Source organism: Lonchura striata, chromosome 12, assembly GCF_050655825.1.
Source record: "Lonchura striata isolate lonStrDom1 chromosome 12, ASM5065582v1, whole genome shotgun sequence".
NCBI lineage: Eukaryota > Metazoa > Chordata > Aves > Passeriformes > Estrildidae > Lonchura > Lonchura striata.
In genome coordinates this window covers 12,414,949-12,436,191 of record NC_140714.1, presented here as the reverse complement: position 1 = coordinate 12,436,191, position 21,243 = coordinate 12,414,949, and the positions used below count along the sequence as shown (strand labels likewise).

Genomic DNA, 21,243 nt, shown 5'->3' with positions numbered 1-21,243 from the left:
CGATTCCATGATTACATTTTAAAAATAACAACAAATTAACATTTTTTCTAGCTGAATTAAAAATAGCAAGTCCAATATATATGTTATATTACCCTTTTACTTTGCTTGCTAATAACATGTTAACAAGAAAACAAATCCATACTCTACATCTGGCATGAATGAGACCAGGATAAGCATTTTTCTCACTCTCCCTCTTATAGCCTTTTGAGCAGAATTACCTTCTTTCTGTTCGCTGCCATTTCATTATAAGATTAAAGAGTTTCTGGTATGGTTCTATCTCAGTTTTTAAGTTGTTGAGGAGTGGGAATTCACTTGGTTTCCATCCAAGCAGAGTCTCTTCTTTATTAAGAGCAGCTACTGTTTCATCAGTGTCCTGCATTGTTTTCTGTAAAGTCCTCACATCAGTCACATACTGAAATAAAATAATAATATGTCTTGAGAAATAACCAAATTGTGCTCTGAACAGCTATCAAAATAAGATATCAAAATATAAGCTTTCACATTAAAATTCTAGAAAACAAGATTTTAAAATTTGCCTGCTTATTGATGAGTCTAAAAACTGTGAAGAAACCAGATGAATGCTATGAAAAATAAAATTGGTTCTCATTACTGAATTTTAGAGTATTTTCAAAATGTATAGGCTTTAAAACTTACTGTTCCAGGAGGCAGGCACACAATTTTTTATGTATGTGGCATATCATATTGGTAACTGGGATTTATTAGCTTAGGATTTCTCTTATGTGCTTTGAAGTGTTTTGTTTTTTAAAAATACAAAAATTCTTACTATGCAATATTCTCCAATTAAAGCATAAGAGATACTATGAAAATTAAAAAATACTGCTAGAAACTCATGAAGCTTTGGAGCCAGTGGTCTGTTCTTCACTAGCATAACAATTAAGTTTTGAGGTTTGTAGGAAAAAAGTAACAAATTGCTACCTGTGCTGGTTTTGCATTAATTGATTTGTGGTGAAGAAGGAAAATTAATAAATTATTTTCGTGTGTGCACACACTCTTTCTGAACTTCTGTTATTGGTACCTATCAGCTAATTCAAGCTTTATAGCAAACTTTCCTCTAAATAAAATGTTAAATGCCAATGATAAACAAAAATGGGAGGGAGACTGAACTTGTTCACTGTGGCAAAAGGATAACAAATGTTTTAATTCACATTTGTTACACTGATTTCTTTTAATTACAATTTTTTCCATGATCCCTGTGTATTAAACACATAAAACATTTCTACTGATTTTATACTATTAATCAAACCTGTTGCATGCGATCCAGTTCTGAGTATTCTTCTAATTCTGTCACAGATTTATAAAGCTTGTCTAATTCAACATGCAGATTATCGCATTTCTGTTGCACTTCTTGTTCTCGTTCAGCTTTAGACTGTTGGATCAGCTAAAAAAGAATTTATTTTTTCATGACAAAGGTGATTTTAAGTCCTTTCAGTAACTTACATACATACTACCATCTAAACTTTTAATGCAAAAAGAAAGAAAACTAACAATACAGATAAATTATCATCCTTGCAACAGCCGAATTTTTTTTTTCTATGTCCCACTTCAGAATGTGAAACCTCTATATGCTAGCATGGAAGTCTCATCTCAATAATCATAGCAGTTAGGATTGCCTCAAAGGCCTCCTTCAGTAATCAGGAAACAGAATGTAAAGCATTACAGAAAAAAAAAATATATTCTAATTTTTGGGATTCAGTATTTTATTGCCAAAAAGGACACCTACAGTTGTTGAAAGCCAATGTACCAGTGGCTGTAAAAGGCTGAAATTCTAGAACATAAGACCACCTCAAATCACTGGGTCTGCACACTCAAGGGTTTGTTTTGGGGTATCAAACAAAAAATTAGTCAAGAGAGAGGAGATTTCCTAGGACAAGGACACCTACTGCCATGCAAATTTTGTGAAGCAGACAAACAGAATTCCACCAAAGGAGGAACCAATCTTTTCATTTTGCATTAGACTAAGAACAGACTCATATCTGAAAGCATACAATGCAAATATACAGACTCATGAAAACTTGATATGAAACTTTTCTTGTCCTCAACCTCTAGCACAATGCAAGTCACTTGACAGCCAGCTACAGGGTCCCACTGCTGTGGGATTCTCACTAAGGAGTGAGATTCACTCTGTACTACCATTTTATTAAAAGGAGTTAGAACAAGCATCATGGACTCTCTGTGTAGAAGTAGAAAATTAATTTTACTGATATTTTTGGCAGGCTTAAAAGAATACTTTGCTTGTGTGGGGATAATATGCAAACAAAGTGTTTTGCAGATATAGCAGCCTCCCAGGCTGGGCATCTTTTCAGTCAGAGGAATATTTACTACCCTTGGATATATGCCTTAGTATCTAAACAAAACTTATTAAAGGAGAACTGCTTACTTGTAATCTTTAAAATATACTGATTTTTAAAAATGTTAATTATTAATTCTTTAAAAATCTCAGTAGAAATTATTAAATCTATGCTAAATTATTACAGAGAGGCAAGAGAACAATAAAAGGCTTGACTTACTGTGTCACAGACAGAGACAAAGCATGCTAAGCAAGATGAATAGAGGTGGTGGAAGAAAAGTAATCTACAGTCACACAGAGAAAATTAGATGTTGCGTATTTTCTATTAATGATTGCTAGAAAACATTGTTCCCCTTGTTCTTTTTTTGACAGAACAAATGATCATTTTAACTAAATTGCTTCCTGTCCAGACACTCAGTCTTATTAAGGACCTGACAGTTACATTTTCAGTACTAGACAAGTAAGTGTAGTGAATTTTCATCTGCCTATATCTTACCTAGTACTGACCAAAAGCATATCAGGATAATAAGACTTGCTGAAGCTTTTAAGTTACAGTGACAGTTTTACAATTTAGCCACAATAAGCCCATTTTTGTTACAACAATCTGGAAATACATTATTCATGCATGTCTAAATTAGTATGGTTCATGATATATGTCAACGTACTTTTAGCCCACTGAGGAAATAAATAGCTGAAGTAGAGTGAGAAGTCTAACGAGCCAAAAATACCACAAACTAAGAAAGTGCTCTTACAATATCATGCTCTTTAAAAATGAGGTTAATCTTCTTTGGCCAAAATATAGCTGTTGTATTTAGTTCAAGGTCTTCAGGAGTAAATGGATAAACATCTATCAAGTAACTCATTTGCCGACAGCACTCCTACAAAGACAGATTTCACAAAACTTTATGTATGATAGATCTGTTTAAAATATAGAGCAGGACAGTATTATCTACAAAGATAAAACAAAAATTTACATTTTTGTAAATGAGATTTTGTAATCTCTTTTCAGAATCAGAGCTCCTTCAGCCAATTGAATATTAATATTCAAAATATATACAGAACATTTTTCAAATCCCTGACCTGATCATGAGCTTGTTTCTCTAAATATGACTCCTGTGTTCTGTAAATCTATATGCAGAAATACTAATGTTATTAAAAATATACAAAATATAATTTCTGCAGATATAAACATATTTATAGATCTATTACCATAGCAGAAACTTTGATACATATTCACACACACAAACTACTCCTAATGTAACATAATCTATATTCTGCTCAAAGAGTAAGTTGTTTCTCATGTGTTCAAAGTCTGGTGGCTGTTTTTGCACACAGAATGTTCTTTATACTGTCTGTTACATTTTCACAAATAGATTTTTTAAGCAGTCCTGAAGTAAGTCTCCAGGCACAAAAAATAAACTGAGTGATTTATTAAAAGCTGCATTTCCTCATGGACTTGCAGAACGCACGGGAATGGGAACATGAAGCAAAGGCACAGGGCAAAGAATAAGCTGGACTTCCACTTCTGTCTGAAGTAACACTGAGTTTATTCACAGAGGCAGAAAAAAATCTGCACTCTGGAATGAATTCTCTATTTGTATACGTCAGCATGTCTAATAAAAGATCAAGAATTAAAGGATAGTCTTTTACCTTGCTCCTTTGTACCAGCTCCTGAAAATCTTTGGTTTTGACTTTCTTTATGTATTCTATTATTTCTACCATTTCTTCTGTTGACTCAGGAACTTTTAATGCACATTCCTTAATGGCTTCACATTCACTGCATATCCTATAATTTTATTTTACATAAAATACCAACATTTTAAGATTTTAGTTTGGCTACAAGCTTAGCTTTAATGCAATTCAAAACTTTAAGTATTCGCCCCTCACAAATTACATTATTTATCAAACTAGAAGGGGAATATGACTAAGAGAAATACTGGTTTCTAACTTGCAATAATTGCTTTGTTTGGATTTTGGGATACTTTTCTGAAAGAAATGCTTTAGTAACCTGTTGTTACTAAGAGAACTTCAGTAAACTATCATTAGTGCACACATGAACACTTTCCTAGTAAATATTGTCTCACTTTGGTAATGTGGAATCACTTAAAAACTTGGCCATAATTGTTCATTTTAACTAAAAAATGTAGTAAGAGTTTCCCCATGACTTAATCCGTATCTGCAAATTAACCTCCTGCTTCACTAAATTGATATCCTGTAAATTCACCCATGTACAGAATAAAGGGGAGGTGGCAGACATAATTTTTCTTAGCTTTAATAAGTCTTTTGATACTGTCCTTCACAGAATCCTTCTAGAAAAGTTGTCTAGGTGTGGGATAAGTGTGTTCATGGAGTGCTGGGTGAAGAACTGGTGAAGTGCACAGCTCAAAGTGTTGTAGCAAATGGCTGGCAAATGCTACCAGCAGCGTTCCTCAGGATTCACTTCTGGGCCAGTTCTGTTCCCTGTATTTATCACTGATTTTGATGCAAGAGTTGGATGTACCATCAGCAAGTTTGTTCATCATACAACCATGAGGTGCTGCTGACTCCCTTTGAGGATGGGACACTTTGCAGAATTAAACATTTGATTATGATTAAGGAGATGGAAGGTAATGAGTTGAAATGCCAGATTCTGCACCCACGATGGAGTAACACCCAGCACAAATACAAATGGGGAGGAATGGCTTGAGAGCAGCCCTACTGAGGTATCTATCAGGTAATAAGAGTCTAATTTTGACAGTGCAGTAATACTGTAATTCACACTCTAAAATTCAGAACAGTAATAAAATTCTTGGATCATTGATCTTTTAGTTCCTCTATTATCCAAGTCTTTACTAATATGTTCTCCCACCTTTTTTGAGACTAAAACATCAGAAAAAATACAACAGGCTGTGCAAACTGCAGTAGATCATTAGTTAGCCAAGAACCTTCAGTAAACAAAGTATGGTACATTTGCATTTCTTCTACATGTTTCTGTCATGCATTTAACACGTAGAGCATTCACAAGCAGAAAAATTCTTACCTTTCATTTTCCTCTCTGTAATCTGTAAATATTTTGTCCATAAGCATTTTTGCAAAGTTGTTTGCACAATTAGCCAAACCTTGCTTTAAATCCTCACAATTCAAACAGATCATAGGGAAATAAATCACCTCTGGCAAACTCATGATTTCCTTCTTGAGGGTGAAAAATTCATCTATGAACTTCAGAAAAACATTAGACTTTACACTTCAGAGCTGTTTAAATACTTGGCTACATGAGTAAGTATTAGACACTGAAGAAAATAAGTTATGTTTTCCTGTATTATCATAAATTTTTAGGGAAAAAAATCAATTACATTTTAGGTAGTCCATATATTTTTAGCTAAAGTCTAAGCATCTGTTACCCTCTGTCTCCTTTTCATTATTGCTGTATGTATTGTAAAAATTATTTATAAAGTGTAGAATTAAAACTTACAGTAGTGTATTCATCAAAACTGTGTTGTTCTGCTATAAATCTGTTTATCCGTTCCTCTGCAGTTCCATCTACAAGCCAGCCGTAACTTTCAACTATGATACAATTGCAACACATTTATATTATTAAAATGCATACGCCATACACCAAGCTACTTATTACAAAGAAGTAACACAGCTATTTACACACTCTTCTATCACTTACCATAGCCATTAAAATGTTCCTTTGGGCCTTCTAAGTTGTGTCTGATAGATTTTTCCAGAGTGGATTTGGCCCATTGTACGGTGTGAGCAGGAAGCTCAGCATCCAGAGTCTCAGTACCACCCGTTAGCCAAGCACGCATCGTCTGGAAATGCTGAGAGTAGTGCAAGTGTTGATTATTTATATTTTAAAAAGTGGCACAAGGATACATATGCTTTAAAAGTAAGTTGCAATCTGCAGAAGACACGATCACAAAAGTATGAGACCCTAACCATGACCAAGTTCACAAGCTTTTTACACATGTAGAATGACTTCTCCTGAAGCAACGAGTTGAACATGAAATATGAAAAGGAAAACAAAAAATTATCCAATCTTGCATAAAACTTATATAATATATGCAAATACAGAAAACCAACCCCAAAACACTTCTCTGAAAGCACCACCACATACGACTAGTGACCAATACTCAGTTCACTTCTAAAGCCCCCAGAAAGACTCTCTTCCCTGGAACCATAAACAGGTTCCCAAGACATCAATTTTTTGATGTGGTATATAATAGCTTTTAGAGATTTGAGTATTTTCTTTTTCTTAGAAAGAAAAGGAATATCAACTCGAATTTTTCTTGTGTTTCTCTGGAAATCTTAACTGCAATGAAAATTTATTGTAAATCATCACAGATAATTAAAGATGATATTATTATAATTGCAGACCCAAAGAGCAGACTAAAACAATCAACAGCAGGTGCACCAAGTTTTTAAACAAGAAATTACAAAATTACTTCAGAGCCTGGAGTGCCACTGGGTACCACAATTCATGATGTGACCTTCAGAATCATTGTGGAAAATAAATAATAGTTGCATTCTGATCCCAATGCCAGGGTAGTCAGACTCCTAAATCACAAGTATTTTCACATACTGAACATCTTAACAATTGCATAATTAAATAAACACAAAAGCACACCTGAAGAGTCTGTCCTATACAATCTACTACAAACAGAATTGCTTCTTCCAGGTCTTGTAAGCTTGGGTAAAACTCCATTCTATTTTCATCAAAAGTCAAGTCCAACTTAAATATAGGCAGACGACTTCTTTCTTCAGGATCAAAAAGTTTCACAAAAACTTCAGTTGTTCTTTGCAGTAATTCTTTCAGCTAGGTAACAAAGATCGTGTATTAGTTGACATAAAAAGGGCTCAACCCATTTTCTACTCATCCACTAAGCCAGGATTTCCATTCATTTTAGCACTTCTGGCCTGATTAATGGATAGCTGACGCAGTGTGAATTTTTCTAATAATTCAAATTAGAAATCAGTTCTATTATTTTTCTAATAATTCCAATTAAAATCAGTTCTAATTTTTCTAGTGCTTATTAGTCCCAACATTCAAATGGTGAAAACTGATGAAGAAGTAAACACTTCAATAAAGTCCATGCATCTATTTTTGCAACAAAAGTAAGCCTATTACATGTATGTAGAAATGAAATCTCTTGAAAGAATTTTTAGCTATTAGCTATTATAGAATTTTTAGCTATTATTATTAGACTATTGTTCCATTGTTTTTCTACAAAGCAATTCATGTTTTAATCCAAATAAGTTTATCACGGGAGGAAAGATATATACCTGATTAGACATAAGCACAGCCACACAGTTATAAAAAGACTCAAGGTGATCCAACTTTACACCATCCAAGGCCTGTGACTGAGTAAAGAGACCAATAACTCTTTGGTACCACGTACTCATTATCTTGTCTTCTGCTTTAGAACAGCTTAGAGATGCATCAGTTTTTAAAGATTTACAGTCAATTGGTCCTTTCAATCTAGAAAAGAAAGTTACAGCCACCTTTATAAACAAAATTTAAACAAATCAAACATGGAGTAAGGTAACAATACAAACTTTTGTATTATAAACCTAGTCTTTCTCTAGCAGGAAGCACAGTGTGAACTCACACATTGCTTCAGTAGACTAAAAGGAAAGAAAAAGCCTGCCTCAAACTCCAGGATTTGCAGAATAATTACCAGAAAAAAATAACGAGGAAAAATATTTTGAAAATTATCTTTTTGAAAACTATGAAAATTTAAAGTTCCAAGATGAAACAGAAAATTCAACTTCTGAAAACCAGCAAGAAGCCTTATCTTCAGGGTTAGCATAGAATTCTCTACAGATGATACTACTGGAAGTTGATTTTTCAAATACTACTTTAAACAGATTTCTATGGGAATTAAGCATTAAGTGAATAAGGGGAGAACTTTACAGAATTAAAGGCAAAATACAAATCCAAAGGTCTGATATTATCAGCAACTTGAACAGCAATAAAATATATAACATTGAGGAGAAAAGTCACATCATAACACAGAGTAAGTTAATCACAGTACATTAAAACTGTGCATCAAAGAACTTTTCTATGATAAATAATAGAATTGAACAAGCTCATCTTTGCCAGCTTCAAAAACCTATATGGGTCAATAATTCAGTAGAACAGACTTTACCTGCAACTAGAAAAATCCACTACAAGAAAATTAAAGAATGCTGTATAACCAAAATCCAGCAGAGTTTTCATTGTAGGGTGAAGAATATGTAAGGTGGAAATTATTTGGTTTTTTGCTTTGATGTAACTGTCATGCCATGTACTAGAAAAATCCAGGCCTCTAAAACAGAAAAAAACATTAAAAAACCAACTAAAACAAATAAACAAAAATAAGAGTTCAAGCACTACTTGAATAAAATACTGATACATAAAAGATAGTATTCAAAAGATTATTCTCTAGTGTGAATAGTTAATTAAATTCCACACCCATGTCTTCATTACCATGCTGTGTCTGATAAAACATGCTTTATATCCTCTATGGCATTTTCAGATCACCTCCTCTTACAGAAATCCATTCAAGTAAAATCCTAACTTCACCAACTACTGTCAGGAAGCATTTATCAACAGATTTTGATAGCACACACTCTGATGCATCAGCAAATTGCTGATTGGGTATTTATATTCTGTCTTCTTAAACTCCTTTTCCATGATGGGAGGGCATAATAGATTTGCCTTCAGTCTCAAGGTTTCATCTCATAAAACCAAAATCACATAGAACCTTGGCATTATATGCAGTTTTTAGGATGTCAAAGTACTGTACAATGCTGCTATCTGCCATTAAACCACCCCATACACACACAGCTCGTTCCAGAGGCAGCTGCATTGTGACTTCAGTGGTTGAGCACTCAGAGCCAGGTTTAATTCCCAGTCATGAGTGCTGCTCTACGTAACTACAACAGTAATAAAACACCGTCAGTGCTAAAACTTTGTAGAGCAATGAGATAAGAGATGTTCAAACGCAAGATCCTCTACAGAGATTTCAAAATGTCCCAGAAGGGGGCTCCAGAATTAATCTTGTACCATAACTCTGTCCACACAGCTCAACAAGAATGTCCCTCATATAACTCAGTGTGTTTTGCCGAGGAGTTATTTGCTAACTTGATCCACTCACAGAGGTAATGAAGGCAAAGGTGCCTCCTCTTCCAACTTATCAAGTTCTTCTATGTCTGGTTTAATAAGAGCTCTTCTCACTAAAAAAAAAATACATGAACATTAGAAGAAAATTAGAAAATTCAATAGTCACTGTGCTTCCTTGAACAAAGCACATAGTAGGATGAAAAAGCAATTGTGTCACCCTAGTCTACCAAACACATTCTCCCAAAGGTAAATGAAAATCAACAGCTTCTGCTGAATTTTTATACAGATTTGGGTGCCTTAATTCCAATTCTGGTGCCTGTTCCTGAAGGTTTTCAGATGGGTTTGCATTTAAATAATTGAATATTTCAAGCAGTTTCTTGGCTGAGGGGATGGTCAGTCACAGCAACAGGCTCCCCAGGGAAGTGGTCACAGCACCAGTGCTGCCAGAGCGCAAGGAGCACCCGGACAGTGCTCTCAGTTGTATGGCTGAGGTTCAGAGAGCCCTGCAAGGAGCTGCACTCTACTCTTTATGGACCCCTTCAACTTGATGTGTTCTATGACTGCAAGAATTTATGGCAACTTTGTTACAAAATTACAGTGAGATACTATAATTATGCCACTGATGACATTACAAAGAAGTTAGCCCAATGTTAAATTGTTTGGTTTTTAATCTACATTTTTAAAAAGATCAGTCATTCACTAAAATATTAACAAAACTGGGCCAAATTTCAGATTCCAGTTACTACAAATGCAAATAAATTAATACATTATTTATACGCTTTTAAAATTCCAGTTCATGACTCTTTTTAAAAGGTTTTAAAATTGAAATTAGTTCTATGAGTGATATCTGAAAACAGTAATTTTTTTTGCAGATTTTTATTGTGAGATTCCTCATGCAACAAAAGCACCATCAGAAAACTTATTAGTGTGTTTGTGACTAAACAGCTTAAAAAACTGCTGTTCCTGAAGACACAGAAAGAATTACTAGTACTAATACTTAAAGTTTCTCCTTTCTTTAACAGTAAACAGCAATACACTCTTGCTTCAAATTAACTAAATAGGTTAAAGACATAATGAAATTAGTTCATCAGCAATCAACATTTTTACACGAGGTCTGCAGCTGTCTTTGTCTTTGCTTGAACTGTACTTTCAGCTGGTTAACGTTTTACTGGTTCAAATAAAATAAGCAAGTTTTGCCTTAAACATTATGACCAACATGCATTTGATAAGGCAGGAAAAGCTAAATCAGTAGTTAATTACAAAGATCCCACCTGGCTGAAAGAACAAACCATAAAAATTATTTTAAGCACGAGAATATGGAGTTTATAATAGATATACTAAAATTGATATAAGTGCTGAGTAATCCGTAGTACTTACACACACATCTTTGCATGCTTTTTTCATAATCCCTCACTATCTCCTTTAAAAGGTCTTCAGTGAGCAGCTCTCTATCTCTGCCCTCCATAAGTGACTGTGGCACCATGGTGAGCATGGACCTCAGCCACTGCTGCTGGATGGGAACCATGGGATTACTCTGCACGCAGCTCTTCAAAAAGAGATAGTCTGCCTGAAAGAACAAGATTTGCAGAGATCTAAAAACTACCTATGCATGTATTCTTGTGTTAGGCTTGGCAAAAGCCTCTTTTAATTCATAATTTCTTAATTTCAAAATACCTTCATTTCCTTAAAGGCAGTGTATTTAATATAATCTTTTCAGCATTCACTAACTAATACCCTAAAAACTGCTCTGTGGTTGGTAACATGGTCTCTCGGTCTTAATGATAAAATATAAAATACTGTACTTGTCAGTATGGCATTATCCTTGATTCTCTGCTGAAGTTTATTGCTAACAATAAAATAGTTTGAGGTTAAGGTTATTGTTCTTTGGACAAACATTTATCTGGCAAAAAGTGTGGACAAACATCCTCCGTAAGGGGAGTAGGTCTTGGCCAAAGAAATAGGTATTTCTGCTTTTGATTGACAATTTTGTTATAAAACCTCTACATATGAGTTTGCCTAAACTATGCAAACTAGTTTGGTAGGCAAAACTGGTGTTACCTTAGGCTATTTAATATAAATATTTCAATCTTAATTTGAGTTTCAACTAGCTCTCAGAGATGAAGTCTTACTTTAAATGTTATACACAAATATGAAGTTTAGTGCATGTTCTTCAAATTAAGGGAACGATGTCAAAGACTACTTTTCGTAAACGCTAAGGTACAATCTATGTCCTCAACTGAAAAAAAATCCTAAAGCCTGTTAGATTTTTTTCCTAAATAAAGATCTTTAACTAAGGTTAAATTAATTATTGATAGATGCTCTTTCTAAAACAGAAAAATACTTTCCCTGTGCAGGACCACAATACAGGATTCCTATTTTGCTCCTATCACAATTTCCCACAACAAGACTACTTCTTGTTTAATAACAATAATTCTGTATAACATACTCAATTTCTCTTAATAGGGGCCATTAACTCTTCTACACCAAAAAAAGCAAATTAAAGAATTTAACTCACCCTTAGTTGTCTTTCACTGTCCATCTGTATAAAAATAAATGGAAAATTATTATATATGAAGAACATCGAAACAAAAGTACTGGAAATATAAAATATAGCAAATATTATTCCTAAACAAAGACTTTATTCTACAGATATACAGGCATACATTTCAATTGCATTACCCGAGTATATAAATACATTTATGAATTACTGAGGAGCAAAACAAGTATCTTGAAGTAAATTCTAAGAGGGAAAATAAATGCCACAATAACAAAGAACTAAATAGGAAATGTAATCAATACTTTCTCACAGTGGAAGGCAGTTCTGTGATAGGAGGTGCAGCATATCTCTCATCTGTTTCATCCATGTAAGTGTAATAGACTTCAAGAGCTCGATCAATTCTAGAGTAAATCACAGCATCAGAAGTGCAGAAAAACTACAAATAATACAATGAAAATAATGCTAGCACTTTTAACAGACACAACCTATTTTTTCATCATTACCAACTCCTTGATCACTAAATCTCACTATGATTATATTAAACAAACACTGTTATTTGTCAAATATCAAATGTGTAATGTCTCTTCCACTTGAATTTCAACATGTCTTGAATAATATTAAACTCACAGTAGCTGATTAATCATCTTTTGCTGCTCCTTGCCTTTGTGGTATGCCAACAGTTTCTTCTGTGATGGTGATGTTTCAGATATGCTTGGTGTAGGTAAAGCAGCAGGACGAAACAAAGTTCTCAACGTCCGTTTACTGGAGGTTGCTTCGTCTGGGTGCTCCATCTAAAACCGTAACAAAACCAAAATTCTAGAACACAATCCTGTCCAGAAAGGAGTTTAAGACATGCATCTATTAAGTTAAATGTACATAAGGTATAAAATGAAGTCACCTCAGGGATCTCCACAGTTTAGATATGACAGTTGCTTCAAAAAAGAAAACAGTAGTTTATATGATAAAATGGCAAAGTTCAAGGGAAAGTGTGTACATACAGAGCCTGACATAAGAAGGAAAAAAGGAAGGAAGGAAGAAAGGAAGGAAGAAAAGGAAGAGAAGGAAGGAAGAGAAGGAAGGAAGAGAAGGAAGGAAGAGAAGGAAGGAAGAGAAGGAAGGAAGAGAAGGAAGGAAGAGAAGGAAGGAAGAGAAGGAAGGAAGAGAAGGAAGGAAGAGAAGGAAGGAAGGAAGGAAGGAAGAGAAGGAAGGAAGGAAGGAAGGAAGAAAGAAAAGGAAGGAAGGAAGGAAGGAAGGAAGGAAGGAAGGAAGGAAGGAAGAGAAGGAAGGAAGGAAGGAAGGAAAAACCCCCACAACTATGTGTTCTGCGACTGGGCTAAGGTTCAACAAGGTCCAACCAGAAGATCGCTCTTCTGTGGCGGATTAATTGCCTGAGTAGGGCTATTCCTAAGACTGATGGTCGGGTTCCCCTGGAAACATGATGCACAAACTCACCAATTTCAACAGCTTCCCACAGGGGAGCAGAAAGCCAAAGCTACCTCCTGAATCAGTGGTATGTCCTCAAAAAGCACCAGGGGACCCAAAGGACTCGGCTAGGACTCCGGGACACGGGCTTTCCGCCGCTCAGCCCCGCCGGCGCCGCGGCCCCGGCTCGGACAACGGCGCGGTTGCCCTGGAGCCGAGGGCGGGCCTCTCGTGATGATTAAAAAAAAAACCAAAAAACTTGGAAAAACCTTACTTTGAACATCCCGGTCTTCCACAGGGTTGGCACAACCCGAGAGAGTCAGAAATTCCCTCTGCTCCAGCCCCTGCCTGCACCAAGCAGATCACTGCAAGAATGCTTGAAAAAAGTATAAATATAATGCCCTTCGGCATCAGGTGGCTGTTGCTAAACTTTTCCTTTTCGTACAACAATTCAATTTCTATTGTAAGGAACTCTACAGGTTTGCTACATACCTGCCCGCACTTGACAAAAGAGGCTTTAAAACGCTAATTTTGTGTCTGTGTGGGAAGAGCGCCACACGCAGATGCTGAGGGAGCAGCGGGAGGGAATTTCATGTCCATTTTCCACAGTCCTGGACACCTTCCTAGGGCGGCTCTCCCTGCCCGGGACTATCCAGCGTAAGGTCTCAACCCAGCCATGAAATGTTTTCTCACTAACAGAACACAAACCCAAACCCTGGACGCTAAAGGATTTATCTACAGGCAATCAACATCGGGGCGTTATGAAGGAGGCCCGCCCACGGCTCGAACACCTGCTGGCCAGGAAGCGGCGCTGAGTTTGGCCGCTGGGGCAGCAGAGCCCGAGGGCTCCCGGGCCGGCCTGCCCGCCCCGCGCCGGCGCGTTAACGGCGGGGCGGGCACGGCAGCCGCGGGACGCCCGGAGCGGGGCACGGGCACCGGCACGGGGCACCGGCAGGCGGCGCTGCCTCACGGCCAGCGCGCGGCCCCGCCCCTTGCGCGCGCTGACGGAGCGGCAGCCCCGCCCCGCCCCGCGGTTCCGGCCGCGCCCCGCGGAAGCCGCCGCGGCGCCGGGTCCATGTGGCGTCGGCTCCGCTCCGCCCTCCGGAGCCTCCGCGGCTCCCCCGCCGCACCCCCGCACGGCGGTGACGGCCGCCCGCCCGCCGCCATGGAGCGCGCCGTGGTGCGCTGCGTGCCGTCCGAGCCCAAGCTGAGCCTGCGGTTCGTGCTGCCCGACGGCAGCGCTCGGCACATGCAGCGCGACCAGGCGGAGCCGCTGGGGCGGGCGCTGGCGCGCATCGCCACCAACGCCGCTAAGGGCCAGGGCAAGGCGGGCAAGAAGAGCAAGAAGGCGCGGGCGGAGGGCGGCGCGGAGGGCGAGGCGGCGGTGCCGGCCGTGCGGCTGTTCTCCCGCGACGGCGCGGCGGTGGCCGAGGAGCTGCCGAACGCGGCCGCCTGGCAGGACGGCGCCGTGCTGCACATCGGGGACGCGCGGTACCGCGTGGAGCGCAACCCGCCCGCGCTCACCGAGCTCCGCCTGCCGCGCTCGCTCCTCGCCGGCTTCCCCGTGTGCCCCAAGGTGAGCGCCGAGTTCGCCGAGCCGCAGCACTGCCTGTTCCGCTGGTTCCGCGAGCAGCGCCCCGCGGGCGGCGGGGACGCGGCTGCCGAGGCCTGGGTGGAGACGGCGGCGGCCGGGCGCGTGTTCACGCCGTCGAACGCGCTGGTGGGGCTGCGGCTGAAGCTGCGCTGCACGCCCGGCGACGGGGAGCAGCGCTACGGGCCGGCCCTCGAGGTGGAAAGCAGCGGCCCCGTGGAGGCCGGGCCCGGCGCCTGCACCTTCGACGCCCGGCACCTCTACACCAGGAAGGTTTGCGGCCGCGGCTCCGTGCGCGCCGTGTCCTACAACATCCTGGCCGACACCTACGCGCAGACGGAGTTCTCCCGCACCGTGCTCTACCCGTACTGCGCTCCCTACGCCCTGGAGATCGACTACCGCCAGAACCTGCTCAAGAAGGAGCTGGTGGGCTACAGCGCCGACCTCATCTGCTTGCAGGAGGTGGATAAATCTGTCTTCGTGGACAGCTTGGCCCCGGCGCTGGATGCGTTTGGACTGGAGGGGCTGTTCAGGATTAAGGAGAAGCAGCACGAAGGCCTGGCCACTTTCTATCGCAGGGACAAGTTCAGTCTCCTCAGCCAGCACGATATCGCTTTCAGCGAAGCCCTGCTCTCAGAGCCGCTGCACAGGGAGCTGTGTGAGCAGCTGGCCAAGTACCCCCTGGTGCAGGAGAAGGTGCTGCAGAGGTCCTCTGTGCTGCAGGTACCAGCTTTGACACACCTGCTTTTTCCCCCTTTCTCCTCTCCCACTGTGCAGCTGGGCCGGTGTTGTTGAGCCTCAAGCAACAGAAGGGAGATGATGGGTTAAGAATTTGAAACATGGAACTGTGTTCTCTGTTAGCTAGGGTAATGGATAGAGGAGAAGATCAACTTAGGATCAAAACCAAAACACTGAGATTTGGTAAAAAAAGGCAGTATTATTTTGCTTTAAAATGAAGACAGCTGTTGAGATTCTGGGCCAGGTAGTGATTCCTGGCTGGTGGTATTGGCAACCAATGTTTCACTACTTAGATCTTATACATCAAGTTTAGGTAAGTTGGTTGAGTATGTTTTATAATGCCTCTTTAGCAAGTGGCAGGAGGGATCAAATAAGGTTGGACAAGTGTTGTGTGAGCTTCCTGATGCCAGAGGGTCTGCCCACAGGGCTGTTGTGCAAGTACAAGTGTGTAAGATAAAAGGCTGTGTCGGGTATTGCAGAAACACCAGTAAAAGTTTCCTGCTCGTGGACTGAGTAGGCCTAACCGGATTTCTTTGATAACTGAAATCACCTCCAAATTTTTGTTCAATTTAACAATTAAGAAATGCTACATTTCCTTGCTAAAAATGGAAATTTAGCTCCATTTTTCACTCTCTGTTGCAGAGAGTGAATGCAAAAGTGTTTCAGAATGGTACAGTGTGAACTATATCTTATGAAAAACTATGGCCAAACGAGACACAGTCAAAAGAATGTTTGTTAAATGATGTAGTGGTAATATTTTGGCTGATACCCAGACCTTATATAGAAGATTATTGGAGAGTACTACTCCTGAATTGTGTTTACTGGTTATAAGCATCAGATTCTTTGAACTGGATTGCCATGAAGGTATAGGCTGACTAGTACATTTTAAAATGTATAACCAATAAGTCTGTTTAAGACTTAACAAAGACTGTTTTCTCTCTTAAAGGTTTTGGTTCTTCAGTCTACAACTGATCCTTCCAGGAAGCTTTGTGTAGCAAATACCCACCTATACTGGCACCCCAAAGGTAATTTTGGCACATTCCTGCATGTAGGGATAACTAGGTTTGGAAAGGTTTTTGCTCTTCCTTGGGAGAACAGATTTCCCACCATTCTTTTGCAGCTATAGCCTTTTCTTCTGGAACTGAAGCCTTTTCTTCTGCCTCACTTCTTACCTAGGTGAAATCAAGCCAGACTCCTAGGTCTGTTTATATATTTATTTTTCTAGTGTGCCTAGGAGTCAGTAGAATCCAGATGAAAGCAAGGCAAGTCACAGTACACACAATTCACCCAAAAAACAGACCATAAAATAGAGAGAGCTTTGTGTGTGCTTATGGTTTCCCAGACCTGTTGAATATGGAGTTCTCCCACAGTACTGCCAGGAGTGGCAACCAGATTGGGCTCCAGAAGCTGTTAGGAGAGATTCTTCTCAGTTAGTTTTCTTTTGGTTCTGTGCCTTTTTGGGAATATTATTAGGATGGTTGCCATGAAATGGAAAACTGCTGTATGGGTTTTTAAAGCTTCAGAGTTCTTGCATGAGTGAGTTTAAGTTGAAATTGTCTGTTACCCAAAAATTTTCACAGTAACAAACTTCAAAGGCTTCTTAATTCATTAAAACGATTCTAAAATTCAGGTAAGCACCCCCAGTGCTGTTCTGCATTATTTGAAATAATATTTTTTTATGTCCTTAGGTGGGAACATCCGTCTGATCCAAATTGCTGTAGCCATGTCTCACATCAAGCACGTAGCATGTGACTTGTATCCCAGGATCCCAGTCATATTCTGTGGAGATTTTAACAGCACACCCTCGTCAGGAGCTTACAGTTTTATCAGCAGTGGTGGCATTGCTGAAGACCATGAAGACTGGGTCTCAAATGGGGAGGAAGAAAGGTGCAGTATGTCTCTAAGCCATCCTTTCAAACTGCAAAGTGCTTGTGGAGAACCTGCTTATACAAACTATGTTGGTGGGTTTCATGGATGTCTGGACTACATTTTCATTGACAGAAATGCTCTAGAGGTTGAACAAGTTATTCCATTGCCAAGTCATGAAGAAATAACAACCCACCAGGCTTTGCCAAGTGTTTCACATCCTTCTGATCATATAGCACTAATATGTGACTTGAAGTGGAAATAGAGTAGCTCTGGCATGGTGCTTTTGGAGGTTTTTAAAAAAGAAATTAAATTTCATGTACTTCTGGGCAACTGAGATTAGACTCTGACTTGTATGCTACTAAAAGGAAAGCCAAAATGATTAACGAAGAGTTCATGTGTTTGATGGCTCTACTGAGTATTGTCACACTGTTCAGAATATTTGCATGACAATTTTCCCCTTTTTTATATGCTAATGGGAAAAAATACATTGAAGACAGGGTTTTGAAATTTGGATTATCATATACCTTTTTAGTGGTGTTTTTAAACGATTAAGAATTATTTTGTTTAAAAAAAAAAGGAGTTTAATCTGATTTGTAAGACAGTCTAGAAATTGAACCCTATTTAATTCAGAAATAAACACAGAACCCAAACGGATTTAGCTGACTCCACTTTAATTAACGTATTGGTAATTTAAGTTTATAAATTGTCTTGTTCACTTACCATTACTATGGCACAACTTCTAGTAGGTTGCATGAACAATGTACTTGTACCTACCAACTTCTGAAAAGATGTTCTTAATTATCAGTGAATGGACTTTGTCAAAAATCAACCATGTTAAATTCAAGGCTGTAATTGATTTGGAAGCAATTTGTCTGCCCACATAACATGGGTCATGAGGATAATGTTAACACCTTGTGAAACTGGACATGAAGAAAGATCATCTACTTCGAACATATGCTCCTTCTGGTTTGAGTCGTCAGCAATGAAAGATACTGGAGTTTAGGACAGCCAGCTTTGGATGGGAGGGAGCTTTTTATCGGTATCATCTGTTTTCAGGTGGGGAGAGATACAGAACAATGTGGTGCATTAATTATCTGTGCCTAAATCTTTACAAAGAATAATAAGTGACTTGCAAACTTTATCACAATGGTTGTAATTTGTTCCTCTCTTGCATACAAAGACCGCCTGAATTTTTAAGTGTTTTTACATGCATTTTTTCTTTCTAGAAATAGCCCAGTTTGCCTTATTTTGTAGGATGTGGGGAAGTGTATTTTATCCATACCTTCATGGAATGTGTTGGAGTGGGTTCAGTTGTTTAACAAGCTTCTTACCCTGTATCATTGGTCCATAGGAAGCAAAAAGCATTTGGAACCTATTCACTAGATCTTCCTCTTTCATCTAATAAAACTCCCTTTATCAATTGTCTGTCACTATGGTCAGTTTGGGGTTTTCTTCTAGTTGCTGGTGTCTTTCATGGCAAAACAAGTCTGCCTGGGTTGATAAAAGCTGTGTACTCTCTGCTTGCACACCTGCTAACCTCCTCTGCATTCTGGTGCACTGTAGCTGGGATTCACTCAACTGTTTAAGCACTACTCAAAGCAGGAAGTCACTTTCAGGTGGGATATTTCTGAGAGTTGCTGGTGCTGTCTCTTGCCATAGTAATTGCTATGCTGTGAAGGGTAGTGGTGTCAAGAAGCTTTTAAATAATCTGCTCTTTTCTGTTATTTCCAAAACAATTACTACTGTGTTTTGCTGCTGTAGTGTCTGGGCATCTAACATGATGCTGGTAGCTGCAGTAGCAAACCCCTCAAGGCAGGTTTACCTTCGGAGATCATACAAGGCTAAAGATGCAGGCCATAAATCTCCAAATGTGTCTCACACAGCATGTTGTGAGAAGACAAATCTCATGAATCATCCAGTGTTTCATCACCAACTCTGCCCACAGATAAAGGGAAATAGACAAATTCCAGTACTCTGGGTCTGTGGAAGCCTGTGATGCTAAAGAGCTCATGTAAATGTCCTTTGAAAGCAGCTTCTTTTCAGCAACATAGGCAGTTAACATTCTCTCTTATCCCAAACTCTTACCTGATCTGCTCTACCACCTGTGAATTGTCTCCTTGTTCCTGCTTATGCCACACCAAACTAAAACAGGGATGTGATCCTGCTAAAAAATACAGGGCTTTTAGTTCTCTTGCTTGTACTGTCATTTTAGTGGATCTTATGTCCTGAACTTAGTCACCTGAAAGCCATTTGTGCCCAAAGAACTGATACAGGTTTGGAGGTGGGTGGAAAGAGGTGATGAAAGCTTGAAGCAAGACCTTAACTTGCTCCAGCAGATCCACCTGAAAACATAACAAGACCTCAATGCCAGATTATATGTAAACCCTCAGATTTTTGGTTTTCTTAAGTGAGCGCTTTAGCTAAGCCATATGGTAGCTGAAGCACCTCTGGATACAAAAGGGAAGCAAAATGGAATGTGGCAATGAAAATGATGTTAGATCACTGCACTAGTGATAGACGCTCCCTTAAAAATTGGACCCTAAATAATTTGTGTAGATCTTTGATCAGTTTTTTTTTAAATAAGTCTAATTAAAAAAAAAGTGTAATTCAGTCTTGCATGAGTTGATGTCTGTACTCTCGTAGACTGCAAAGTTCATAATAAAAGTATTGCTGATTTATAACTTAAAGATACACATGTGAGGAGAAAATCTTGCAAATAGAATGAAAGCTGTAAACTCCTTATCTGGGCAAATAAATTTTACTAATTTAGTAGATACGGGAACACTTACACCTGAAGATGTAACATTTGCAAGCATATGGCAACTCCACTGAGTAATGCAGGGCTGTGGGCCAGCAGGAGAAATACCTCAGTCACTTAGAACAGGAAGATTGCAATTGTGAAGTTTGGAAGTGAGATTCCATTACTTATATAGGCTAACTGAGCTCCCCTTACAACTCAAAAGAACATTCTTGTTTTTCTAATTTTCTCATTCTCATTTTTAAGTACCAATCCATTACAACTGGGTTACTTTGTCTTTTCCAAACCCAAACCATTAAAAATCTCTAACTTGTCCCTGGAACCAGAAGATGGAGCTGCTCAGAACAGACTTGCCCGGTGCTCTGCCTCCCTTCTGAGAAACAGCAGCTCCCTCCCTCTTGCTATGCTGGCACTTGGGCTGCTGCCTCTGCCTCCCCGCAGACCGGGGAGAGGAGTGCAAAGGGAAGCTGGAATCTGCAGTAAGCAAGTGATGAAGACAAACACAGCACTGGAACAGGCTCTTGCACGTGGCAGATAATTCTTCACTGTGTTAGGAGACATTCAGCCCTGTGAGCTGATGCTGGGGAATCGCCTGACCCAGTATCCTCCATTTAATTAGGAAATGGCAGCAGCAGAGGCTGACTGCCAATAGCAACAACATATCAGGAACCTGTCGCATGTCAAGAATGGGAATGCAGCACTAGGCTAAAGATTAAGAAAGGCACAGTTCAAAAAAACTGAGTTTTATGGGGCAAAAGACACCTTTGGCCCACAGTCCCCACGCTCCCAAGCTTTATTTACATCTGTGTAAGGTAACAGATGGTGCTTCCTACTGCACATACGTTGATTTTAACTCCCATTTTGGCTCTCCCTACATCTCTGGACCTTGCTCAGCAATTAATTTTTCCTCTCTAAATAACATCCAGAACCCATATTTGTACAAGTCCCATTCAACTTGTCTCCATTTTATTTC

General features: G+C 39.4%; 2 protein-coding genes across 5 annotated transcripts in view; one reads left to right on the top strand and one right to left on the bottom strand.

Annotated features, from left to right (window-relative positions):
• DNAH12 (dynein axonemal heavy chain 12) overlaps window positions 1–14,969 on the bottom strand; it is a 60,663-nt gene extending 45,694 nt beyond the window's left edge. Inside the window, exons 1-16 of one of the 4 annotated variants that reach the window (XM_085590531.1) lie at window positions 14,839–14,969; window positions 12,520–12,683; window positions 12,203–12,293; window positions 11,911–11,934; window positions 10,773–10,962; window positions 9,430–9,508; window positions 8,440–8,598; window positions 7,574–7,769; window positions 6,918–7,106; window positions 5,961–6,111; window positions 5,760–5,851; window positions 5,328–5,506; window positions 3,959–4,094; window positions 3,061–3,186; window positions 1,265–1,399; window positions 219–412 (exon numbers count right to left, since the gene is read on the bottom strand). In XM_085590531.1, coding sequence (XP_085446657.1) covers window positions 219–412; window positions 1,265–1,399; window positions 3,061–3,186; window positions 3,959–4,094; window positions 5,328–5,506; window positions 5,760–5,851; window positions 5,961–6,111; window positions 6,918–7,106; window positions 7,574–7,769; window positions 8,440–8,598; window positions 9,430–9,508; window positions 10,773–10,962; window positions 11,911–11,934; window positions 12,203–12,293; window positions 12,520–12,683 — 2,105 coding nt within the window. In that variant the 5' untranslated portion in view covers window positions 14,839–14,969. Of the gene's footprint in view, window positions 1–218; window positions 413–1,264; window positions 1,400–3,060; window positions 3,187–3,958; window positions 4,095–5,327; window positions 5,507–5,759; window positions 5,852–5,960; window positions 6,112–6,917; window positions 7,107–7,573; window positions 7,770–8,439; window positions 8,599–9,429; window positions 9,509–10,772; window positions 10,963–11,910; window positions 11,935–12,202; window positions 12,294–12,519; window positions 12,691–13,344; window positions 13,781–13,806; window positions 14,190–14,838 lie in introns of those variants that run through there. The other 3 variants (XM_085590530.1, XM_085590528.1, XM_085590529.1) reach the window with 3 other exon arrangements.
• On the top strand, window positions 14,341–18,932 carry PDE12 (phosphodiesterase 12). Its single transcript, XM_021530633.3, has 3 exons — window positions 14,341–15,628; window positions 16,590–16,668; window positions 17,332–18,932. The coding sequence occupies exons 1-3, from the start codon at window positions 14,390–14,392 to the stop codon at window positions 17,772–17,774; spliced, it is 1,761 nt and encodes a 586-aa protein (XP_021386308.1). The 5' UTR covers window positions 14,341–14,389; the 3' UTR covers window positions 17,775–18,932.
• The last annotated feature ends 2,311 nt before the right edge of the window (window positions 18,933–21,243 follow it).